This window comes from Chenopodium album, chromosome 1, assembly GCF_948465745.1.
Source record: "Chenopodium album chromosome 1, dcCheAlbu1.1, whole genome shotgun sequence".
Taxonomy (NCBI): domain Eukaryota; kingdom Viridiplantae; phylum Streptophyta; class Magnoliopsida; order Caryophyllales; family Amaranthaceae; genus Chenopodium; species Chenopodium album.
In genome coordinates, this window is record NC_137834.1 from 68,454,272 (window position 1) to 68,476,466 (window position 22,195).

The 22,195-nt window shown below is 34.5% G+C and overlaps 1 protein-coding gene across 1 annotated transcript; it reads right to left on the bottom strand.

The window, feature by feature from the left end:
• Nucleotides 1-14,173: 14,173 nt before the first annotated feature.
• Nucleotides 14,174-17,582, bottom strand: LOC145600272 (putative glutamine amidotransferase GAT1_2.1). The gene is made up of 4 exons (XM_081656216.1): nucleotides 17,153-17,582; nucleotides 15,399-16,129; nucleotides 15,011-15,220; nucleotides 14,174-14,893 (listed from the first exon to the last, which is right to left on the bottom strand). Exons 1-4 carry the CDS (start codon nucleotides 17,253-17,255, stop codon nucleotides 14,627-14,629), a joined length of 1,311 nt encoding a protein of 436 aa, XP_081512342.1. The 5' UTR covers nucleotides 17,256-17,582; the 3' UTR covers nucleotides 14,174-14,626.
• Between the last annotated feature and the right edge of the window lie 4,613 nt (nucleotides 17,583-22,195).

Genomic DNA, 22,195 nt, shown 5'->3' on the forward strand with positions numbered 1-22,195 from the left:
TGGCACTAATTCTCCAGGTCCAGATGACTTACAAGCTATCTTTTCCAAAAAATTGGCCTGAACTAGCAGCCCCTATTTCTAATTTTGTTAAACAATGTTTCTCCCAAGGAGCCATTCCTAGTGACATTAACAACTCTTACCTTTGTCTTATTCTTAAAAAGAATAAACCTCAAACTATGAAATACTTTCGCCCAATAGGTCTTTGTAACACTATTTATAAACTAGTCACTAAATGTATCTCTAGTAGAATAAAACCTTTTTTAGATAAAGTGATTATCCCTTTCCAATCAAGTTTTATCCCTAATAGAACGATAGATGAGGATATAATCATTATCAAGGAGGTTGCTCATAAGTTTAACAAATCTACTAAAAAGGCTAATATTATGGCTTTCAAAATTGACCCCGCTAAAGCTTTTGATAGTCTTGAATGTTCTTTTATAGAAGATACTTTTAAAGCCATTAACATTCCGAAAAAGCTTATCAATCTTATTTTAAGTTGTATTTGTTCTCCCAATATTTCGGTTCTTTGGAATGGTCAAATTACAGAAACTTTTAAACCTTCTAGAGGAATCACACAAGGTGACCCTTTATCCCCTTACATTTTTGTTCTATGTCTTGATCGTCTTTCCTCTATGATTCAAGACAAAGTTAACTCTAAGTGTTGGAAACCCTTAAAAATGGCTATTTTATGCCGATGATGCCTTTCTTTTTGGCAAAGCCTCTATAGATAATATTCAATGCATGATGGAGGTTCTTGACAACTTTAAAAAACATATCAGGCCACACTATTAATATCCAAAATTCTTCCATCATCTTTCCTAGAAAGATGGATCACAACATTAGAAAACCTATTTATGAATATTGCAATGTTTCCAGTTCTTCCAATTTTGGTAAGTATTTAAGAATAGCTATCAGCCCTAATAAGCTCAAAAACAGTGATTATCATGACATATTGGATAAAACTAACTCAAGAATTAAAATTTGGCAAAGTAAGCTAATGAACATGGTTGGCTGTTGCACTCTTATTAAATCTGTTTTAAACTCCTACCCTTTATACTCTATGCAAACCAACCTTCTTCCTATTTCTGTTATCGATAATCTTCAAGCTAACGTAAAGAAATTCTTGTGGAATAGAGTAGAAAAGACCAGGTACATACCTAGAACTAATTGGAGTGTGGTCTATGATCCTATCAATGCTGGAGGTCTAGGTATAAGAAACTTAAGGAGATGGAATCTATGCTTCATGGCCAAGTTATGCTGGAAATTAATGACTCAACCTCATAAGCTTTGGCCGAACATCTAAAAGCAAAATACTGAAAATACACAAACTTAATGGATTGCATTCCCTCCCCTAACTCCTCTACCATTTGGAAAGACATTCTTAAAGGAAGAGATATCCTAAACAAAGGAATTGCTATTATCATAGGAGATGGAATGGATACTTCCCTATGGTATCATAAATGGATTGGTGATAAGGCTATATACCAAAATTATAGTATTAGGATTCCCGATAGCAAATGTCATTGGAGAGTTTCTATTATTATTAGAAATAAGAAATGGTATTTGAATGATATCGCCCATATTATCCCTCATAGAACTCTTCTCCAAATAAAAGTCACTGCCCTCCCTCTTCTCCATGAAGCTCAAGATAAAATTACTTGGTCGCTCAATAATTCAGGATCCTTCACTATCAAATCATCTTATCACTTTATTTCCCCAACCCCTAACCTTTCCTCTTCATTCTTATCTCAGTTTTCGTGGAAAAAATTCTGGAAAATTAACTTTCCATCAAAGTACAAAATGCTTGGATACTGTTCGTGGGATTCTTCTTGTAGGTTTAACTCTCTTTAAAAAAAATCCCTTTCTTTGACCCAATTTGTGTTATATGCTCACACCCTACTGAAGATAACTTACATGTTTTCAGAGAATGTCTTAACACCTCAGCTTTTTGGTCCATAATTTTTGAAAATATTCCTCAACATGATTTTAATCTTCAAATGTTTTATTCTCACGGTTTTGAAGATTGGCTATGCTTTAACTTTAAAAAAAATTCAAAGGAATGGAAAGTGTTATTTTTAACAGCTCTTTGGCATCTTTGAAACATGAGAAATAAAGCTATCTTTGATAACAGTTTCCCATCTGTTTATTCTATCTATAATAGATTTTTTGTGGACCTACAAATTATCATGAAAATGTCATAGGTGGTGTCAACTTCTTCAAGCTCCAACCATTCACCTAGAACTTAGGCCCCTCCGCCAATTGGCTTCTACAAAATCAACACGGATGGGTCATGGATTGACAACGACAATGTTGGAGCTGGTGGGATCATTTGGAACCACAAAGGGAAATGGCAAATTGGCTTCTCTATGAATCTTAACACAGTCGGGGTAGCCTTTGCTGAGTTACTTGCCATCCGAGAAGGACTTTCAACAGCTTGGGCTAGACAAATCAGATTTCTGCAGTTGGAGATTGATGCCAAGGCTCTTAAATACATGCCGGAAAATCCAACTAGGTACATGGATAATAAGTTAGCTACCATTATTGGGGACATCTCTAAGCTGCTTGCAGGGGAATGGGTTGTTCATATTCTTCATGTCAAGCGCACCGGAAACAAAATAGCCCATAATCTTGCTAATATGGTAAGACACTCACCTGAAGATAGTCCTACTGCCTATCACTTTTTCTCCCCTCCTTCTCTCAATGAAGTGTACATGAAGGAGCTGAAGGATTGCATGGACATGATGAATGTCGGCTCGCTAATCCTACTGCTTTGTCGTCCAAGCTTTCGGGCTACTCTCTTCCTTTTATTTATGTTGTAGTTTCTACTCTTAGTCTCTTTTTTATTACTTTCTAATTTTTTGCTTCGGAGCCTTTACAGGGCATTTAACCCCATGTTTGCAGTTTTGGGTTTTCAATGCTTCATGGGGTTGCATCTTTATTATGGTACTATGAACTCTTGATGTTTTGCTGGGTCTTCATGACCATCTAGTAATATAATCTCTTTTTCATTGTTAAAAAAAGGTCTAATTAATAAACCCAATCTATTTCATTGTCCTAGCCCACCTTTATTTCCATTTTTGAGCCTAAGCCTTTTATTTAACCTCTTCCATTTATTTCCTAAGCCCAACACATTAATCAATCAATCCATACACCAATCCTAGCCTAATACAAGAACTCCTAAAATGCGTCAAATAACAACCCAAACAAATCAATCATCAATATCTATTAACTATTACTAAAACAGAAGATGTTGATGTCACTGGCTACGACGTGTCGTTCTCTTAATAAAAAATTTCCGCTTAAATGCAATGATGATGTCATTTTTTCAATTTTTTTTAGATCTATCATATTTAACAAATTTGAAATTAAAATATTAGAAGCTTCTACATTACAACTAACACGTATCAATTTATCGTAGGAAATTGGAACAATTTTACATAGCACACTAATAAATGACCTCCTACATTAAACTATGAATTAGACGACGTTGAACAGATATATACTATATCATAATTTTGATGAAAATAAAAAATTTAAAATTACAAAATGTTCATAATTCTTATTTATATTTAGGTATAATAGCCATTTATTTTTAAAATGTACACATTTAAAATAGATTTTATATAAACTGTGCACCGCACTGGTTCTAATCAAGTTTAATACTAAAACAGACACCAGGAATGACACATGTCATTTCTTGGTGCTGTTTTTTCCCTCCAAAATCCCCTCCCTTTTTTTTCCTTTTCCTTTTTTTATTAGCCAAATGACATTAATCTATAACTAATACTAAAGTAGCAATTGCTGACATAATTCATTTATCCATATTGTACATGTGTTAGCTTCTCCTTTAATTTTTACCCACCAAAACTTTTTTTTTTCTCTTTTACATTTTTTTATGGAAAAAACTAAATATTGACTGCAAAATAATTTAATACATTATACTATACAAATAACTCTTCACAATTTTTTTTAATAAACCTTTTGACAACCATTTACCCAATTGAATATTTAATTTATATTTTTTTAATGGAGTATTGTTTTATATAGCTCTTTTTTTTACTATATTCATGCATCGCACGGGAGCTAATCTAGTTACCTACTATAAGTTATACACAAAATATTCCGAAAATCATTAAATATAATTGTGATTATATTGATTCATATATTTTCCATTCTATGTAATTTTAGACTACATATCTAATGTAATTTTAAATAATATAAAGTTTTCAAATTTTTACTATACAAACCTATAGTAAAATTAAATTCACTTAGATTTTAAAATATACATCTAAAAGTAAAAAATATATTTTCCAAGGAAAATTTATGCTAAATTTATTATTATAATAATAAATAATTAAAGATTTTTGTGAATATGACAGGTAAAACATATTTCGAATTAGTTGTAGTTACTGAAGCGGAAGGTATGACAAGAAAATAAGTTTGTGCACTAGCAATATTCATACATTTTTCAATTAATAAATTTAATTTATAAAAAAATACAAATAACTTAAAACACTATTCAAATTAGGTTCTTTTATTTTTATATCGACCATTAGTAAATGAGCCCTTTATTACTAATTAAATTATGGAAAATTTACAAATTACCACCCAAAAATAGGTTCATTTTCTAAATAACCACCCATTAAAAACTTTATTTTAAATTACCACCCACTAAAATATTTAATTACGCAGATTACCACCTTTTTCAATTTTCCGTTTGATTTCAGGTGTGTGGGGCCCATATAACGGCTATTAACGGCTAGTTGATGCTTCCAAAATGAATCCCCCCCCCCCGATTTTTTCTTTTAAAACATATCTCCCACCCCTTTTTGGGATTTATACTCCAAATTCTCCCCAATTTACACGAATTTCACCCCCTGGTAATTGCAGAAGCATCGCAAGAAATTTAAGAGGCTAATTCGCATAAGGTAAAGTATTTCAATCTTTAAATTTAGGGTTCTTATTGTGCTTAAATTGGGGAAGACTGATTGAATAGTTGATTAGGGTTTATATTTTCGCAAATTAGGATTCTTATTGTATTTGAATTGGGGGAAATTGGGTGTTTAGTTAATTAGGGTTCATGTTCTTTGCCCAATTGTGTTTTTCTCTTTGAATAGGGGGTTCTTATTGTGGCATAATTGGGGGTTATTTGTTATTGACAATCTGTCATTGAATTGCTGCTAATATTGGGGAAACTTTGTTTGCAATTTGTCATGCTAGTATTGATTGAAGCATGTTTCAAGCTTTTATGTTTATTTGCTGTTGTAATTATTGTGGCAGAAATGGAAGAGAATAAGAAGGTTCTCAGATTTAAGTATATGAGTATTGTTATTGACCTTGAGTATGAGATTGGCAAAAATAACTTACAAGATACATCAATAGCATTTGAAGATCAACTTCGTGATATGGATGATCCTATAGAAGGATCAATTGACCTTCTGTACCCCATATTCCAATACATATATAAAGGAAAGTATAGGACTTTAGAAGATGATGGATATTTGTTCAAGATGTTTAGGAGGTTGCCTAATCAGGAATTTTACACCATACATGTTGGAAGCACAGATGACCCTGGCTTCTTGGCTGACTGTATCATTGAGTACAGGATGAAGCAAAATAGGACTTGGCCACCACCTGGTTATCTTGATTATGGTGGTCAACCACCACAGTGAATAGGTGTGATTAAGTAGTTGTTGTATACTTGGTTGTTTGTTCTTATTGTTGTTTTATCTGACTTGTTTTATACTGATTTCAGGTCTAATCATGTCTTGGAATAACATATCTCCCACAAACCAGAAGAAATGCAAGTGTGGCTTGCCTTTTGCAAAGTTGACATCTTGGACTACTTCTAACCCAGGCAGGAAATTCAAGGCTTGCAAGTTCTATGACCCTAACACTGAAACTAGGGGCTGTAAGTGTTTTGAATCGGTTGACAGTGAAGGGACTGAGTGGCAAAAAGATGTGATTAACCAACTGTTGCTTGACAAAAAATTGATGAAGGGTGAAGTGAACACACTCAAAGTTCAAGTTGATGATTTAACTGCCCAAAGAAGATGCTTGCTGAATGAGGTTGATACTCTGAGGTTGAAATGCAAGGCTCTAAATGGTGATAGGAAGAAGATGAGCAACAGAAATGGTGGTTCTGACAGCAGGCTTTTGGTTGTTGTAGTTGTTATGTGTTTAGTCTTTTTAGTTCTAGGTTGTGTTGTACTTAATAAGCTGGTTTAAGTGGGAGGTGTAGTGAATGCCTAGATGATTTGTACTTTGATTATTGTATATAGTAATGAATGAAACAAGCTATTTTGGTATGCAACTTATTTTGGTTTCAATTTTATAATTGGCATGAGTTGTGCTTGGATCTTGGATAAAACAAGAGTTATTGACTTAAAGCATATAAACAACAAAAAGTGAGACAAAAAATTTACATAAATCATTATCTTGCCAATGCATTCAACAAGTAGTCATTCAGTTATGCAAAACATTGACTCAAAGGCATTCATCATTGTTGGAGTTAAAAAAAAAGTACTTAACATTGTTCAACTACCTAAAACAAGACTTGACATTATTTAACTAAGATTGTGTTCAAAGTAATCTAATCTGTAGTCATCCTAATAACATGCAACTTGCTTCTTGGTGCCTCAAATTCCCTTGCATAGGTTGTGGCAGCTGTTGCAGTTGAAGCCTGGGTCTACTGAGTCTGCTGTTAAGGCTGCTGCTGACTGTACTGTTGACTCCCCTGCTGACTCTGCTGACTGTGCTGCAGACTGTGGTGACTCTGCTGCTGCTTCTTCCTTTGATCTTCCTGGGGAAACTTCTTGCTTCCTATACTATGTGGTCCAAGTGTACCACCAAGAGCAGTCTGCAGGACAAGATCAAATAAATTTAGGGATTGGGTAAAACACTTTGAACTTCACCAAAACTTACATAAATCAGTCTTATTTACCTTTCTTGAGGCCCTTTCTGCTTTCTTCATTCTTTGGTCATTCACCCACTCAGTGTTCAAATGTGGTCTACCACCTTCTTTCTTAGGGGATGATACCACTGGTGTCACAGATGGATTTTTGCAAGTCTTAGCATAGTGTCCTAGCTGGCCACAGTTCTTACATGTTGCCCTTCTCTTCAATGGTTTTTCTTCTTGCTGGCTCTGCCCCACCAATTCTCCCTGTTCCAACTTCCTTTTCTTACTCTTAGGCCTCCCAGGTTGTACTTTGATGGCTGGTGGTAGTGGCTCCCTTAGCTTCACTTTCTCCCAGTGCTTTGGACCAGGCATAGATGCCACCTCATACTTATATGCTAACATGTATGTGGACACAAAGTAAGCACTGTCCACATACTCTTCAGGGTCTGCCCTTTTGTCCATGATGCATGCATATGCATGGACACAAGGGATGCTAGTTAGCTCCCAATAGTAGCAAGTGCATGTTCCTTTGCTTAGGTCCACTTTGACTATGTCAGAATTCAACTCAACTTCATAGGTGTCACCTCTAGAAACTTGCACAATGCAATGCCTAGCTGCCGGTTCTATCCTTTTGAATGCCTTTTTCACATATGGAACTACTTTTCCCTCCATTTTTTCATAACTTTCCCATTTATCATTGTTTCTTTTCATCATATACCTCCTAAGCCATTGCATCTGAGTCAAAATGGGCTTATCCCTAGCTTCTTTGATCACAGCATTAAAAGTCTCACAAACATTGTTTAGCAACATGTTTGACTTTGGAAATGAACTAAAAGCATGTCTAGACCAATGCTCAACAGGGATATCAGCTAGGTATTCAAATGCATCCTCAGACAAGAACCTTATTGACTCCATTGCCACTTCAAAATCAAACTACATAAATGGACAGGAACACATAAAAAGACAGATTCATTATCTTAATTCCAACCTTATCCACACACACACACACACACACACACACACACACACTCGGTTGACAGATTGATTACAAACACACCAAATTTGACAGATTCAGCAGCACATAACAGTCACACACATTATAACACACTTACTCACACAAAGTCACACAAATTTTTACACACTTACTCACACACATTGAAACAGATTCACATCCAGTTAATCAAATTCAGATTTAGGCACTGTCAAATTTTTTTTTTTTGAATAGAGGCACTATCAGTTAAGTGTGCATAGCATACCTGTGTTGTAGCCCTTGCTGCTGCCCAGAACAGCTCTTTGAATGTTGCTCCACTGAATTGCAACTTGAAGTTGGCCCAAATGTGTCTGACACAGTATCTTGTGTCAGCATTTGGGACAACCTGCTTGAAAGCTTCTAACAACCCCTGTTACCAAATCAAAAGCAATGCATTAGACAAAAAATAAAAAAAATAAAAAAACCAAAATTGTCAAGGAAGAAACAAAATGAAAATAAATAATGCATCACCTTTTGCCTGTTTGACATAAAGGTAAATCCAAGCCCTTCATTTTCATCTTTCAATGACTTCATCAAGCTCTCTAGGAACCACACCCATGTCTCTGTGTTCTCTACTTCACAGGTAGCCCATGCAATGGGAAAAATGTTGTTGTTGCCATCTTTCCCTACTACAACAAGTATCTGCCCTGGGTATGGACCCTTAAGATGACAACCATCAACCCCTATTAATGGTCTACAGCCAGACAAGAACCCCTTTGCCATAGGTGCTAGGCAAACAAACATCCTAAGGAACAATGGGGGCTCAGGTTGCTCAATCCCATCAATTACAACATTGCATTGTGTCCTAGGGTTATACTTCATGAGAGCCTTGCCATAGTCCCAAACTCTGGCATATTGTTGTGTTGCTGAGCCATAAATCAGTAGCTTAGCTCTTGCCCTTGCCATCCAAGCTTTGCTATAAGTGATTTCTATACCAAGATCAACTAACACCCTCCTAATGAAACCCTTTAGCTTCCAACCTGGGTCAGTTCTCCAATCCTCAAGGTACTTGTCTGCTAGAAACTCAGCAGTTAGGTTCAGATTGCTTCTTACCCTCACACACCTATGCTTCAGATTTACACTCTTAATTTGCCAAAAATCTTGGTTCACAGATCTCCTTGCAACCACCTTAAAATGGCATCTCCTCTCACCTACACAAGTACACTGTGGCAGCCTACACTTTTTTGCATTCCATTTGCACTGACATCTCCTCCTACACTGGATGGTTATCTTGTTACTTTCATTGTGCAAATACCAATATTCATATCTATTCTCCACTGCATGAATCCTCAATGCTCTCCTAAGCAGTTTACAGTTGATAAACTTTTGTCCTTTCAGCAAGTTAATAGGTTTCTTGAAGTCTGTTGATGCATGAAACCATGGATACTTGTCTTCTTCATCATCAGAACACTTAGGGCTATCCAACTCCTCAGAATCAGAACTAAACTCTCTCTGCAGAATTACTTCTTTGGTCAACAATTCACTTTCAATGAAGTAATCATTGTTCTGCACCTCAACAGTTCTCTTATCTTGTACACACTCCAAATCAGCATTGACTTCATTAATTATGTTCTGAACAGTGTTGTCCAGATTTTCTTCAAGATCAGCATCCTCATCTAACCCCTTCTCTTCCCCTATATCCCAATCAGGGTCAGTGTCATAGCTGCCAGAGCTGGAGGAGCCAGATCCAGCTTCTGGTTCCAACTCAACCTCCCTCCCTGTCTTCTTCTTTCTCCTACCCTTTGCTGCACACTTTCCCTTTCCCTTGAATGTATCTATCCCAGAACTACCTTCCTGTTCCCCTTGCTTCTTCTTCCCTTTGACACTCTGAGAGAACAATCTCTTCCTTGTTGATTTCTTCCCTTTCACACTCTCAGATGCACCTCCCTCTTCAGTCTGCCCTCCAACCTTATCTGTATTTTCCACATTGACCTTAAACCTAGGGCTTCTCCTGAGTTCAGTGGGCTTATCAGCTTTGGTTTTTCTGTTTTGGGTGGGTTGAAAAGTGCTGGGTTCTTGGGTAGTACAGTAAAGTACAACAAACCCATTCCTTGTTTTTGTCTCCAAAAAGCCCTTTACATCATCTTCACTCAGAATTTCTTTTTTGCCATTTGACCAAGTCTTCTCCTTTTGTTTGTACCAAATGTTCCATGAGTTTGGCACATGCACATTAGCTTCACAAACCCCCAAATACAAGATTCCCTAAGCAAGTCCACTAACATGTCATTGACTTTGCACTTATACCTCCAATATTCCCAGCCACCCTCATAGCCACACAAAGTCTTCCCCCTTACTTTTTTGTTCACAAACTCTCCCCCTAACCTAACCTTAACATCAACTAAATGAGCAGCAATCTGTGCATGTAATACCAAAATTAAGACAAGTAACCAAAAATGAATTCTTTACTAAACCCAATACACATAGCAGCAATAAACAAATTCCCTAATTCACATCTATACTTAAACAATTAACCAAAATTTAAACAATAATTGACCTCCATTAAAGAATTCAACAAAAAGTACAAAACAAATTGAACCCTAAATTTCAACTAAATTGCAATTCTACCATCACCAACCAACAACTTACAAAATTAAAGGAAAGGAACTAAATTTCTTACCTCTGATGTCGCCATTGACAGCAAGCAATGTCAGGTGATGAACTCAGCACGTGGTCCCCAGTAAAACGCCCTAAAGATGGCGACTTTTGCAAAGAACCTTCACGCAAAACCCCAATTACAAAGTGCAAGTTTTATATGAACTGGAACTAATTTAGGGTTTAATCTCCAATTTTGGATCCTAATCTGAAGAGTGGGTGAGAATTTATGGAGATGGGCGAATTTGCAGAGAGAATGGAATGAGAGAATTGATAGAGGAGAAGTCTTCAATAGCATGCAATAGTGAAGTCGACAAAAAAGAAAAAAAATAAGGAGGGAAGTAACGACTGTGGGCCCCACACACCTGAAATCAAACGGAAAATTGAAAAAGGTGGTAATCTGCGTAATTAAATATTTTAGTGGGTGGTAATTTAAAATAAAATTTTAATAGGTGGTTATTTAGAAAATGAATCTATTTTTGGGTGGTAATTTGCAAATTTTCCTTAAATTATACTTCCTCCGTTCTGTTAATATTGCAACAAGGAGGATATTACGCATCCCAAAACACATTTTATATGCTAAATATCTATAATTGTGTAAGAGTAAAAATTATAAAAAGTTGATATTGTGAAAGTATTATATGAGACGATTCCAACAAGATCCCACTTGACTATATTTTGCTTAATGTATAACTCATATTATATGGTCAAACAAGAGTGATGAATAGTGCAAAAAGTCCATTGTTGCAATATTAATAGAACAGAGGAAGTATTTGTTTTTTTCCTTACGGGATTAGTAATGTGATTTATAAACCGTGCAACACGCGAGCATTATGCTAGTAAATTTAATTTCTACATAAAACATGTAAAGCATAAAAAAATGGATTGGAAATTCCGATCTGGCGCACCACGAGCTAGAAATCTGGCGCGAGGCGCCAGTATGCATAGTGTGAAGCATGTATGCTTTGCTAAGTCACAGTGCTCCCTTACCGTATTACGACACTTGTTTTCATAATGCGGTGCGCTAATTTTTTGGCACGACACATGTTCAACAAATTCTATTCTATTTTCCGACTTCGATCTTATATATTTTGTGCTCTATCTAAGGTTATGGGCAAAGTTAAATTTTGAATTTGGACTCTCACATTCTACTTTTATCTAATTTATCTTCTTTTCATATCATAATCTAATATATTCTAATTATTCACCATTCCTCCTTCTAGTGTTCCTAAACATTAATACAATACTCGACGCTCTATTGGCGGTTCATGGCGTGAAAGGTTAATTAACCATGAGGGTTTCAAAACTAAATAAAACCCTTGAGGCCTTTTTATTACAAATTATAATAAAATTCGAGTTGTTTTACTTCATATAAAAATATAAAAAGTAATTTTAAAAATTTTGTTTATTGTAAAACTAAATTAAGGCACTGTTGTAATTTTCCTATTTTCTAAGATTCGGATTCTCATTTATGGATGAAAATTTTATTGTTAGGGTTCTAATAATAATTGGGAAGGTGATTTGAATTCATATGGGTTTAGGGGTTTTCATCAACTCTACGATCAAAACATCAACGCTAATTGCGAATCTCTACTTGGAAAGAAGTGAAGACATCGATAACACCGCTCGTGTCAATTAAGCTTGAAGCTGTGGAGTGTGACCTATGTCAAATATGCAAAATAGTTACGGTTTTGATTGTAAACGTTACGTTATTACTTTCTAAATCTATGGTTTACAAATTTTTATTGTAGAAGCCGTATTATTAATGATATTATAAATAATTTTTCTTGTAAAAAAACTAAGAGTTGTAATTCATCATAAATATTTTGTAGAAACTATGCGTTGTACGAGATTAAAGCTAGGTATGAATGATAAACCTTGCCTTAATCGGGGTCTAGAGATGTTCAGATTCAAGCTCCCTATTCCCTTAATCAATGTAAAGTGATTAAAAACATGCTATGGGAATGCCAACACATGAACACAAGCAGAATACGTGTAGAATATCATGACAAACATACAAGAATGCAGTAAATCAACAGATGAAAAACAAAGTGAATAAGCAATCAAAACATGCATAAATCTTACTACGTACCACAATAAGATAGCAGAAAATTTCAGGTATTGTCATTCAGCAGAAAATCTTCCTAACCTGGGAAAGAACAAATGTTGATCACCAACCTGGAATTCTGCCTCCACAGGAAAACAATCCAATAAGTATAGTTAACGTTGTTGAAGACGGGCAATAATATGAACCTGAAAAATTATGATCAGATGAAAGAAGATCGAACTGCATCAATTGATAATACAAACAGCTAATGTTCAACCAATGGTGTCAAGTGCGTAACAAATTCAATGCAATTGTTGCTTCAAAATTGCTGACTCTTCACAACCACAAGCTAAGCAGGACAATTTAACGCGGGTGTAGAAGTTAGAGGTCAAGCTTAAAGGAAAATACTGATGTATGAATGCAAATGTGAACCCACAGAAAGAGAAGGGGATGCCATTTTATTTGTAAAACCGCGTGCAAGGTGAAAACCAGCATGCTGACATGAAGTGAATGAGATTGAGAAGGAGAAGCATAGTTTAGAGAGGCTAGAATTCATACTTTGAAACCTTACTAATTTTCAAGTCGTAATATGTAATTTTATAAGGTACGCCTGCTGCAGAAACTTGGCAGTCGGAATTTTTTCTTGGATGTCATTAAATATCATGCATAACAAGAGACTAACTCAAGTTGAAGAAGCATATCAATCTTGAGTAAACTACAGATTGTGTAACATGATCAAGAACACTTTTACCTTGAATTTTGCAATTTATTACTTTGTTCTTTCTATCATGTAGCAACTAGCGTCTAATAAATCAATGTTATAATATAATTTCATCTAGGAAGACTGTAAGTGGAGGCAACACATACATAAAACAAACGTTATAACTTGTAACTTAAAAGCTAAGCTTAAGAACAAGGAAACAAAGAGTGAGACAGCGAGAAAAGAAAGTATGGAAAAACACTCTTCACATACCTGGAATGGAAGGAACAAAGAAAGCTAGAATCGTCTTACTAAAAAGACAGCAACACAAGCCGTAAAACACAAACAACAAATAGTCTAAACAGCCGAATAACTGCCAAGACCCACAGCAACTCATGACAGTTTTAACATTGATATTAATTTTCCCATAGAATCTACGAAATGAAGCCCTGAAAACTCCATTTTTCTCGAAGTAACAGGTCAGCAAAAACAGGACAACCACCAGATAATTATCTTTTATTTACGCTACCAAATCAATAAAACATTCTAAGCACAATTCATGAAGGATAAATGCAAAGTTTTTATTTGACAAGAGCTACGGATTGGATGTTAATTAGCCAGTCGCCCAAACCCCTATGATCAACATATTCAAGCGATTGAATACTTCATACATCATTCATATTCAACTTAAATGTATGTACTACCTACAGCTGCACCTTAAAAAGGACACACACACAAAAAAAAAAAAAAAAAAAAAAAAAAAAAAAAAAAAAAAAAAAAAAAAACCAATATTACTCACCATTTATCTCGAGTTTCATTTCTTTTTACATTTTCATTTTGGTGCCCTGTGAATTTGTATTTACAAATTTAATATCCTAATGTTTGTACTGGTATTAAATTTCTTGTCCGAACAGGCACAACCAACATCATGGAAGGAAAATCATATAAACCTGTGTTCAAAGCAAGGCAGCTCACACCGAAACATCCAAAGCAAACACACCAATTCACATCAGGTATGCCTTATATTAGAACGATGACTAAAATTAAATCATAATAGCTATAGACCAGGGCACCAAAATGAAAATTTGCCTACTTTAAACTTGTCATTTGAAATTGTAATTTTTGAGACATAACGCAGAGGAAAACAATTAGAATTAGATAAAAAGTTGCCCTCTATTCATCCTCCTACTTTTTATATCACCCCTTGAATGAGATGAACAAATATACATCTCAAAAATCGGTTTATCATTAATGGAGGCTATGCAAGTAATAGTAACAAAGAAGTTCAACTATTACCCTTTTTATTTCAATAATAGTTAGAAAAAAAAAAAAAAAAAAAAAAAAAAAACATGTCCACTGCTAAGACTTATCATTCACATGAAGCAATTCCAGGTGTTGAAGCTTGGTCTCTAAAACCTCGGAACAAATCTGCCCCATCATGTAGTAAAACGACATCATATCAGATAGCTGTTCGATTGACATCTTCCCTATGATTGACCTTGCCACTTTCTCCCGCTCTTCCTTCAACTTCAGCTTCTTATAACCATGTCCGTTCCTCACAGTTGCACCCATCTGCCTTAGCCTATGTTCTTGTTGTAAACTCAATACACTGTAAGCTGTATTTTCCTGTTCATGTTCATTTTATTAATTAAAATGTGTTTGAATCGGATTATAAGTCAAAAGAAGCAATAAGAAGCTCTTGTTTGCTGATATATATAGTAGCTCAAAGTTAGCTGTCGTTACCTCAAGGAATACTGCGCCTGGTTCAAGTTCTGATTCCTTGACAGCAACAGCAGAGTTCCGTCCTGATATATACATGTCCTTTGCAATTGAGAAGCTTTTGACAATCATTCTTCTCTTGGTTTCCTGCTCTTTATTAAGCTTTGGACCCTTTGGCACGCTTGCTTGACTGCTTAGCTTCTTCTGATAAGCTATCACAGCCTTCACAAATTCCTGCAATCCTTCCAAACAATATTCAGTACTGATAATCTTTACAGGCACAATATTTCTTCAGTACTTCACAGTAAAATCGACGTATTCTATCAGTCTTGTACATTATTATAACAACCCACAAGGCCATATCAACAGCAAGCACATGAAGATTATAGAATGACTAAAAAGCTGAGTTTACCTTATAAGCGAAAGGGCAACCAGGGTAATCAAACTCATCAGAGGAAGGGTGTCGCATTCGCTCTGGATGGAATTGCAGCCCCATAATAAACTTGCCCTCTTCTGGATTATAAGCATCAGGATCATAGAACCCTTCAATCAATCCATCAGGCGCGAAAGCCATAGGAACAAATCTCTGCGCCAGCTTTTTAACACCTTGATGATGATAGCTATTAACCAAAATCTCCATATTATTCTCTGCCAAGGACTCCTTAAACCAATGATGTATTGGTGTATCCTCCACCACCTCCACCGCGTGCCTATGGCCATCATAATCGTCGTAGTTAATATGGGCTACCCTTTGGCATTCGGGGCGTTCCCTAGAAAGTTCTTTCACAACATCTTGGTAAAGAGTACCACCACAAGCGACGTTTAGGACTTGTGATCCCCTGCATATTCCCAAGTAAGGTATGTTCCTTTCAAGGCAAAGCTTTGCAAGGGCTAGCTCGATTGAGTCTTTCTCTTGATCAATAGCTGTATCACTAGCATGTGCTCGCCTTATCTCTTCGAGTTCCTCAGCAGTGAAGTTTGACAGTTCAGAATCATAGTGAGAAGGGTCTATATCTTCACCTTCACAAAGGAGTACTCCATGAATTGGCTCAAAGCTTTCGAGCAACGTTGAGACACCACTAACTCTTGGGACAATCACTGGTACTGCACCATAGCTTACTATAAGGTCTAAATGGTATTCCCCTGAGTAAAAAAGTGAACCAGTTATAATTTTTTCCAGAAATGACTTAAAACTACAATAGAAGTTATTCGATAATTCCCCAATAACGAACAATGTTACAAATTACAACATGGTGTTTACATTAGAGTATATTAGTATAACATACTTTGATGATTTCAATCACAAATGTTTAACTCCAAAGTATAACATGTTTATGCCAAACTTTTTTTAAGAGACATCATTTAGTAATCTATGCTAGACTCTGACTAGTCTGGATTCGAGTAAGGGAAATCACCAACTGAAGGAGCTTTGGTTAAGACGGAACAACTCATTAACTTTAACTTGTTGATCCAAGCACTTAAAGAGTTGGTGGACATACATCAAAACTCACCTAACTAAGAGTTTGATCAAAACATTTATGGCATATTCCGTCTTTGACAATATTCATGTAATTGGCAAAGTTGACCAAGTTACATGCTAAAATTTTGAATTTTATTATTATGTTTTTCATAGTATTAAAACATTTTTAAATTTTTTTTCTCACATCTTCAAAGGAAAAAAGTACAAACCAATGCTTTCATGTACTTTAACCAATGATTCTCAATAAAATAAATAAAAGTACTTTCCCAATGAGGTTAATTTTAAACAGCATTGACCAACATACTCAACAATACTCCCTTAAAATAATTCACATCCCTTTCAATTGCTAACTTCCTCAAAATCTTTACGAATAATACTCAACAATACCACAAACAAATATAATTTAAACCGGTAACGTAACAACGTATGTGAATAAGTGGATGTAACAAAGTTACAAATAATGGTGATCATAGGCAAGCATTCAATTTCAATTGAAATTTCATACCTACAACTAAAATTATTTAATTTAACATACAATCAAATAATTCAACATATAAATTAAAAGTTTTTCATAATTCAATGGTTATTATCTAAAAAAACTTTTAGAGACAAAGTGAGTATTTCATAATCAACGAAAACAAACATCAATTATATCGTTATAACCAAGGAGAAAAAAAAGAACGAACCTACAAAATCGACGAACTTGTTCTTACGCACAGTACGGCGAGAAACAATTAGAACCCTTGGCAAAATCATCGAGAGATCCGAGCTTACTTTTTCCGACGTCATTTTTTTTTTCAATACCAGATTAACGATTTGATTTTAATACAAAAAAAAATATGAATAATCGATCAAACTTTGGTAAAGTTTAAAAAATCTTAAATTCTAGATATGTATGGATAGAAAAAAAAAAAAGTTGTAAAAAGAAAATCACAATTTTCCTTTCATAAAACAAATCCTCGAAATAACAAAGGATTGTTATAATCAAAATTATTACTCTCTCCGTTCCACAATAAAACGAAAAGATTTAGTTGTAAATGAGATTATATATGAGATTAAATTTTTGGAAGAATAAAGTTTTAGGGTTGAAGAAAAATTTATATGTGTGAAAGAAAAAGAAAGCTTAACTACTTAAAGCTAGATCACGTTCATGGGTCGGGTCGCCGCTTCTTTAATAAAGGGAGATTTTTGGTATTTTTTATTTTATTTTTTATAATTTTTTGTGAGATTGACATTTGTGTATATATATGTACACATGCAAATATGGTAATTTTCTTAAAATATAATGATATTTTAAATACTTCTTAATTTCATAAGATTACCAGCTTTATCCTGGCTGTGTATTACAGCTTGGAAGTCAACGATGATTAGATGCTGAGGTGGAATTTTTAGATTGAATCCCCCGTTTTTATCTTTATTTTTTCCGTATGTGGTTTGACATACGGACAAATTCAGTGTATGTGTATTTAATCCTGAGGACTACGAGGCCCACATTTCTCTATCCCTATTTTAGTGTTGACGTAAGTTTTTGTCGTACAATACTCTATACGATACGGAGTATTTTTTTTTATTCTAAACTTTCATTCTATGCACGTATGTATAGATTAGACTCTTAATAAAGGTGACATTTGGATAATAAGTTGTAATTTGGGCTAACTTATAACGGATATGGTATGTGGTGTAAGGTTACCTTATTAATCTGTCTCAAGTCGATTCAAGTCACTTTCAGGTTGGGTTGATTTTGAGTCAAAGTCTATTGAGTTAAGATCGGGTAAACTTCATATTGGTTCATATTCGGTTTGGACAATTTGGATCTGGTTCAAAATGGTTTAACCTGGTTAGTTTCAGGACATTTGATCAAGTTGATTTCGGTTCGGTTGAGTTTAGTTTGATTAAGATAAGGATAATTCAATATTGAATCAATCCGATTCATATCCGTGCTATGTAATTAGCCACTTAATTTAACAAAACAAAATTCGAACTCATAACCTCCGATACATATAGATAGTAAATGTACCACCTCAACCATCTTTTATTAATGTTTCAAATTTCACATAATATTATATATTCCTTTCATTTATTAAGTAAATTAGAGATAATATAATTCATTTATTTTCACAAGATTAGAAAATGCAAATGATGTAAGAAAAAAGTAACACATGAGGCAACGCCCGAACCACTGCACACACTAACTATTCAAATAGTCGAACATAATCATGAAGTTAAAGAAGTACACAAACTAGCAACCGAGGGCATCACCCGGGGTACACACTAGTTCAATAATAAAAAAGATTAATATTAAGCTAGAGTAATTATTGAGTTATTACCATAGTATTGGATCGATATCAAGTCATTCGTGTGTCATTTTTTATACGAGTCATTAATAATTATGGAGTATTAGAATTCTCATAATCTCATTCGATCAGTTCTTGTGTCATTTTTATCTTTAAGCCAGTTAAAATCGAATTATCAATGACTTATCTAGTGAAAAAAATACATTATCGATGACTTATAAATTATAATACCTCACCTACATAAGTGAGAATGTAGAGTACTAGACCTAGTGATAGATTAATGGATGATAGACTTGATAGTCACACATATAATTTAAATTAAATAAATATAATTTTAGCTCAAAAAACATTAGGGGGCGTTTGGTTCAAACAATGGTATGGGTTTGTAATGAGGAGGCGTTTGGTTCAAACAATGGTATGAGTTTGTAATGAGGAATGAAACCTGGATGGTATGAGATTGGAACTTGATACTTAATTTCATGTGTTTGGTTTTTATCTAGAAATGTTTGTTTTCATTTAATTTTAAACCTAAAGGTATGGGTATGGGTCATACCCACCTCTCAACTTGGATTCAAAAACCCATGCCTTAGAAGTTTGAGGTATGAGTTTAAAAAAATGAAATTTCTAGAAACAAACACAAGGTATAAATTTTGGTCATTACAAACCCATATCTTATTAGGGGTGAGCAAACCGGGTACCCGGTCAAAATTTTAGGACCTGGACTTGGAATTGGTTGGAACCAGGTCCTAAAATTCGGATCCGAATTGGAATTGGTTCAACCGGGTCCTAAAATTTAGGAATTGGTATTGGAATCACTGGGTACCGGTTCCAGTTCCGGGTAGCCACTTATGTATGTAATTGTTAAAATATAATAAAAATTATAATTTTTATTTTAGTTAGATTCATTTTTAGCGTTTAATACTTATATTTTTTATATGCATGAAGCTATTTGTATTTATGTTAGGTATTAATATTACTTTTTTAATTTACAAATTAGATACATTCAACATATTTTTAATATTTAAAGTTTATTTAGTTTAGCATATATTAGGTAACCGGGTACTCAACCGGTTCCGGTTCCAAAAAGTTGAGAATTGGTTATAATCGGGTCCTTAATTTATTACCCGGAATTGGAACCACCGGGTCCAATTCCGGGACCTGCCGGTTCCGATTCCAATTTCGGGTATCCGGAATTTTTGCTCACCCCTATATCTTATACGGAGTATCTAATACTCCCTCCGTTTTTAAATACTTGCTCCACTTTCCTTTATCGGCCATTTTTAAATACTTGCTCCATTTCCTTATTTGGAAAGCTTTTACAATATTTAACTCATTTTTCTCACCTAGTGGACCCAACAAATATCATATTTTATTAATTTCATATTTTCTCTCCTCCAATTTCTCCACTACTTTTGCTTTGTTCAATTTTTAATTCTTCCACCAACCCCACTACCTCCATATTTTATTACTTTTTCCAATTTCTCGGAAAAGTATTTAAAAACGGAGGGAGTATGCTTTAACCAAATACCCCCCAAATGAATTGAGTGAGTACTGAGTAGGAGTGTAGGACTTTTTAAAACCAAACCCTCAAAAATAAACAAAGAAATAATTATCTGCTGAACACTTCCATTTACATCATCAATGGCGATAATTCCACAAGATCAAGTAAAATACAGTAGCAATTTGTTGATTACATCCCAACAATATTTACCCTTATTTTCATGGGCTGGTAAGTAGCTAAATTCTCCCTTATTCTTTCTTTATTTTGTGATTATATTGTTCACTATATATCTTTTCTTGCATAACTGTATTTTTGGCTTGCTGCTTAATTCTCTGTTAATAATTGTATAGTATAATTGCTTTAGTATACCCAGAACTTATATTACCGGAACCTATTTGTATATTGTTCAGGGTTATTAATTGTGAATTTGATCCTCTTTTTCTGGAATTGAATTGGGATTTTCTGTTTTTGGGATATTGTGAAGTAAAAATTATTCTTCTCTTTTTTACAAGAAATTAATTACCCAGTTCATTGAATGCCTGTTAATCCAACTATGGTGTTGTTTAGTAATTAGTAGTTGTAGGTAGTATTACGGCTAAGTTAAGTTGAGCCTAAGACCAGCCGACAAGGATTGGGGCTGAGCTCGTATCGAAGGCGGGTTATGGTAAACGTTAGGTAATTTTTTGTTGTGTATTGGTGCACATCTTATAAAAACGGTATTTGATGGTGATTCTCTCTTTGTTCCATATGAATTGGGAAGAGTCCTATTTATGTAACTTTGTGCACATGTTTAGGAGTAATATTATTAGGATAGACGCAAGGAGAAGTGTGTTAGAATTCTTAGAAATGAGGGCTTTTATAGGACTCTAAATTATGGGATGGAGAGAGTAAGATTTATGGAATAAACAAGAAGTTCTAAGTTGTATAACAATACATTGAAATCTTGAATAAACGATGTTACAATGTATGTATAAACAAAAGATCAGACGAGTTGATCATCACACTTGATTTCACTGTTTTTTTTATCATCAAAGCAAAAAGCTGTATTAGAGTTTACAAATACATGAAGTCGGCCTTAGAAGGCAACCTTGTGAAGAAGTTGACTAGTGATTTAGGAAACTTGATGATGCGGAGCCATGTGTGTCTTAGTAGGTAAAAGCCGAGTATAGCTGCAATTATCCTGAATTCTATGAAACATAATAGTACAGAGGTACAAATATAGAAAAGCAAAAACACTGGAGTTGCTTTAGGATCTGCCCAGGTAATTAGGGACTGAAACCTTTCACCTATAGTAGCCGACTCCTCTAATTCAGCTTGTATCCTACTCCCTTTACTTCTGAGATGATCATATCTCATCTTGACAGTATAAGATGGTTGGGAGGTTGGGAATGTATCAAATTCCTCATCTTGATCATCGGGGTCATCAATATCACAAAGAGACAAGTGAGAGTCCATATGAGGTGGGTGCCAAGCACGTCGCCATCTGTAAGGGGCCGTTTCTGAGATTTAGGAGGACCGGGGCAAAAAAACATATTTGGGCCCTATATTTTATAACATAAGTGTATGAGATAAATTCCTATTATTGCTTTTTAAACCATCTATTTTTTTAACGGTTTGTATTACTAAAATTTACATCATATTATTAATTTTTTTTTATACAAAAATAGGTGTTGTAAAATACATACTATCTATTAAAAATGTCAACTTTATGTAAATACAAATGCCTCATCTGCCAAAATATTAAAATTTAAGATCGACCTTCTCCAGTAATTGAAATTCATCGATAATATCTTCGTGATCCAATATCTAGCAAACATATTAAAATAATAGAGCAAAAATGATAATTATATTGTTCTCTAGTATAAATTATTAAATGAAAATAAATGAATTGAAATATGAATTAAGGTATTTTTTAAATTGGATACAAATTCAAA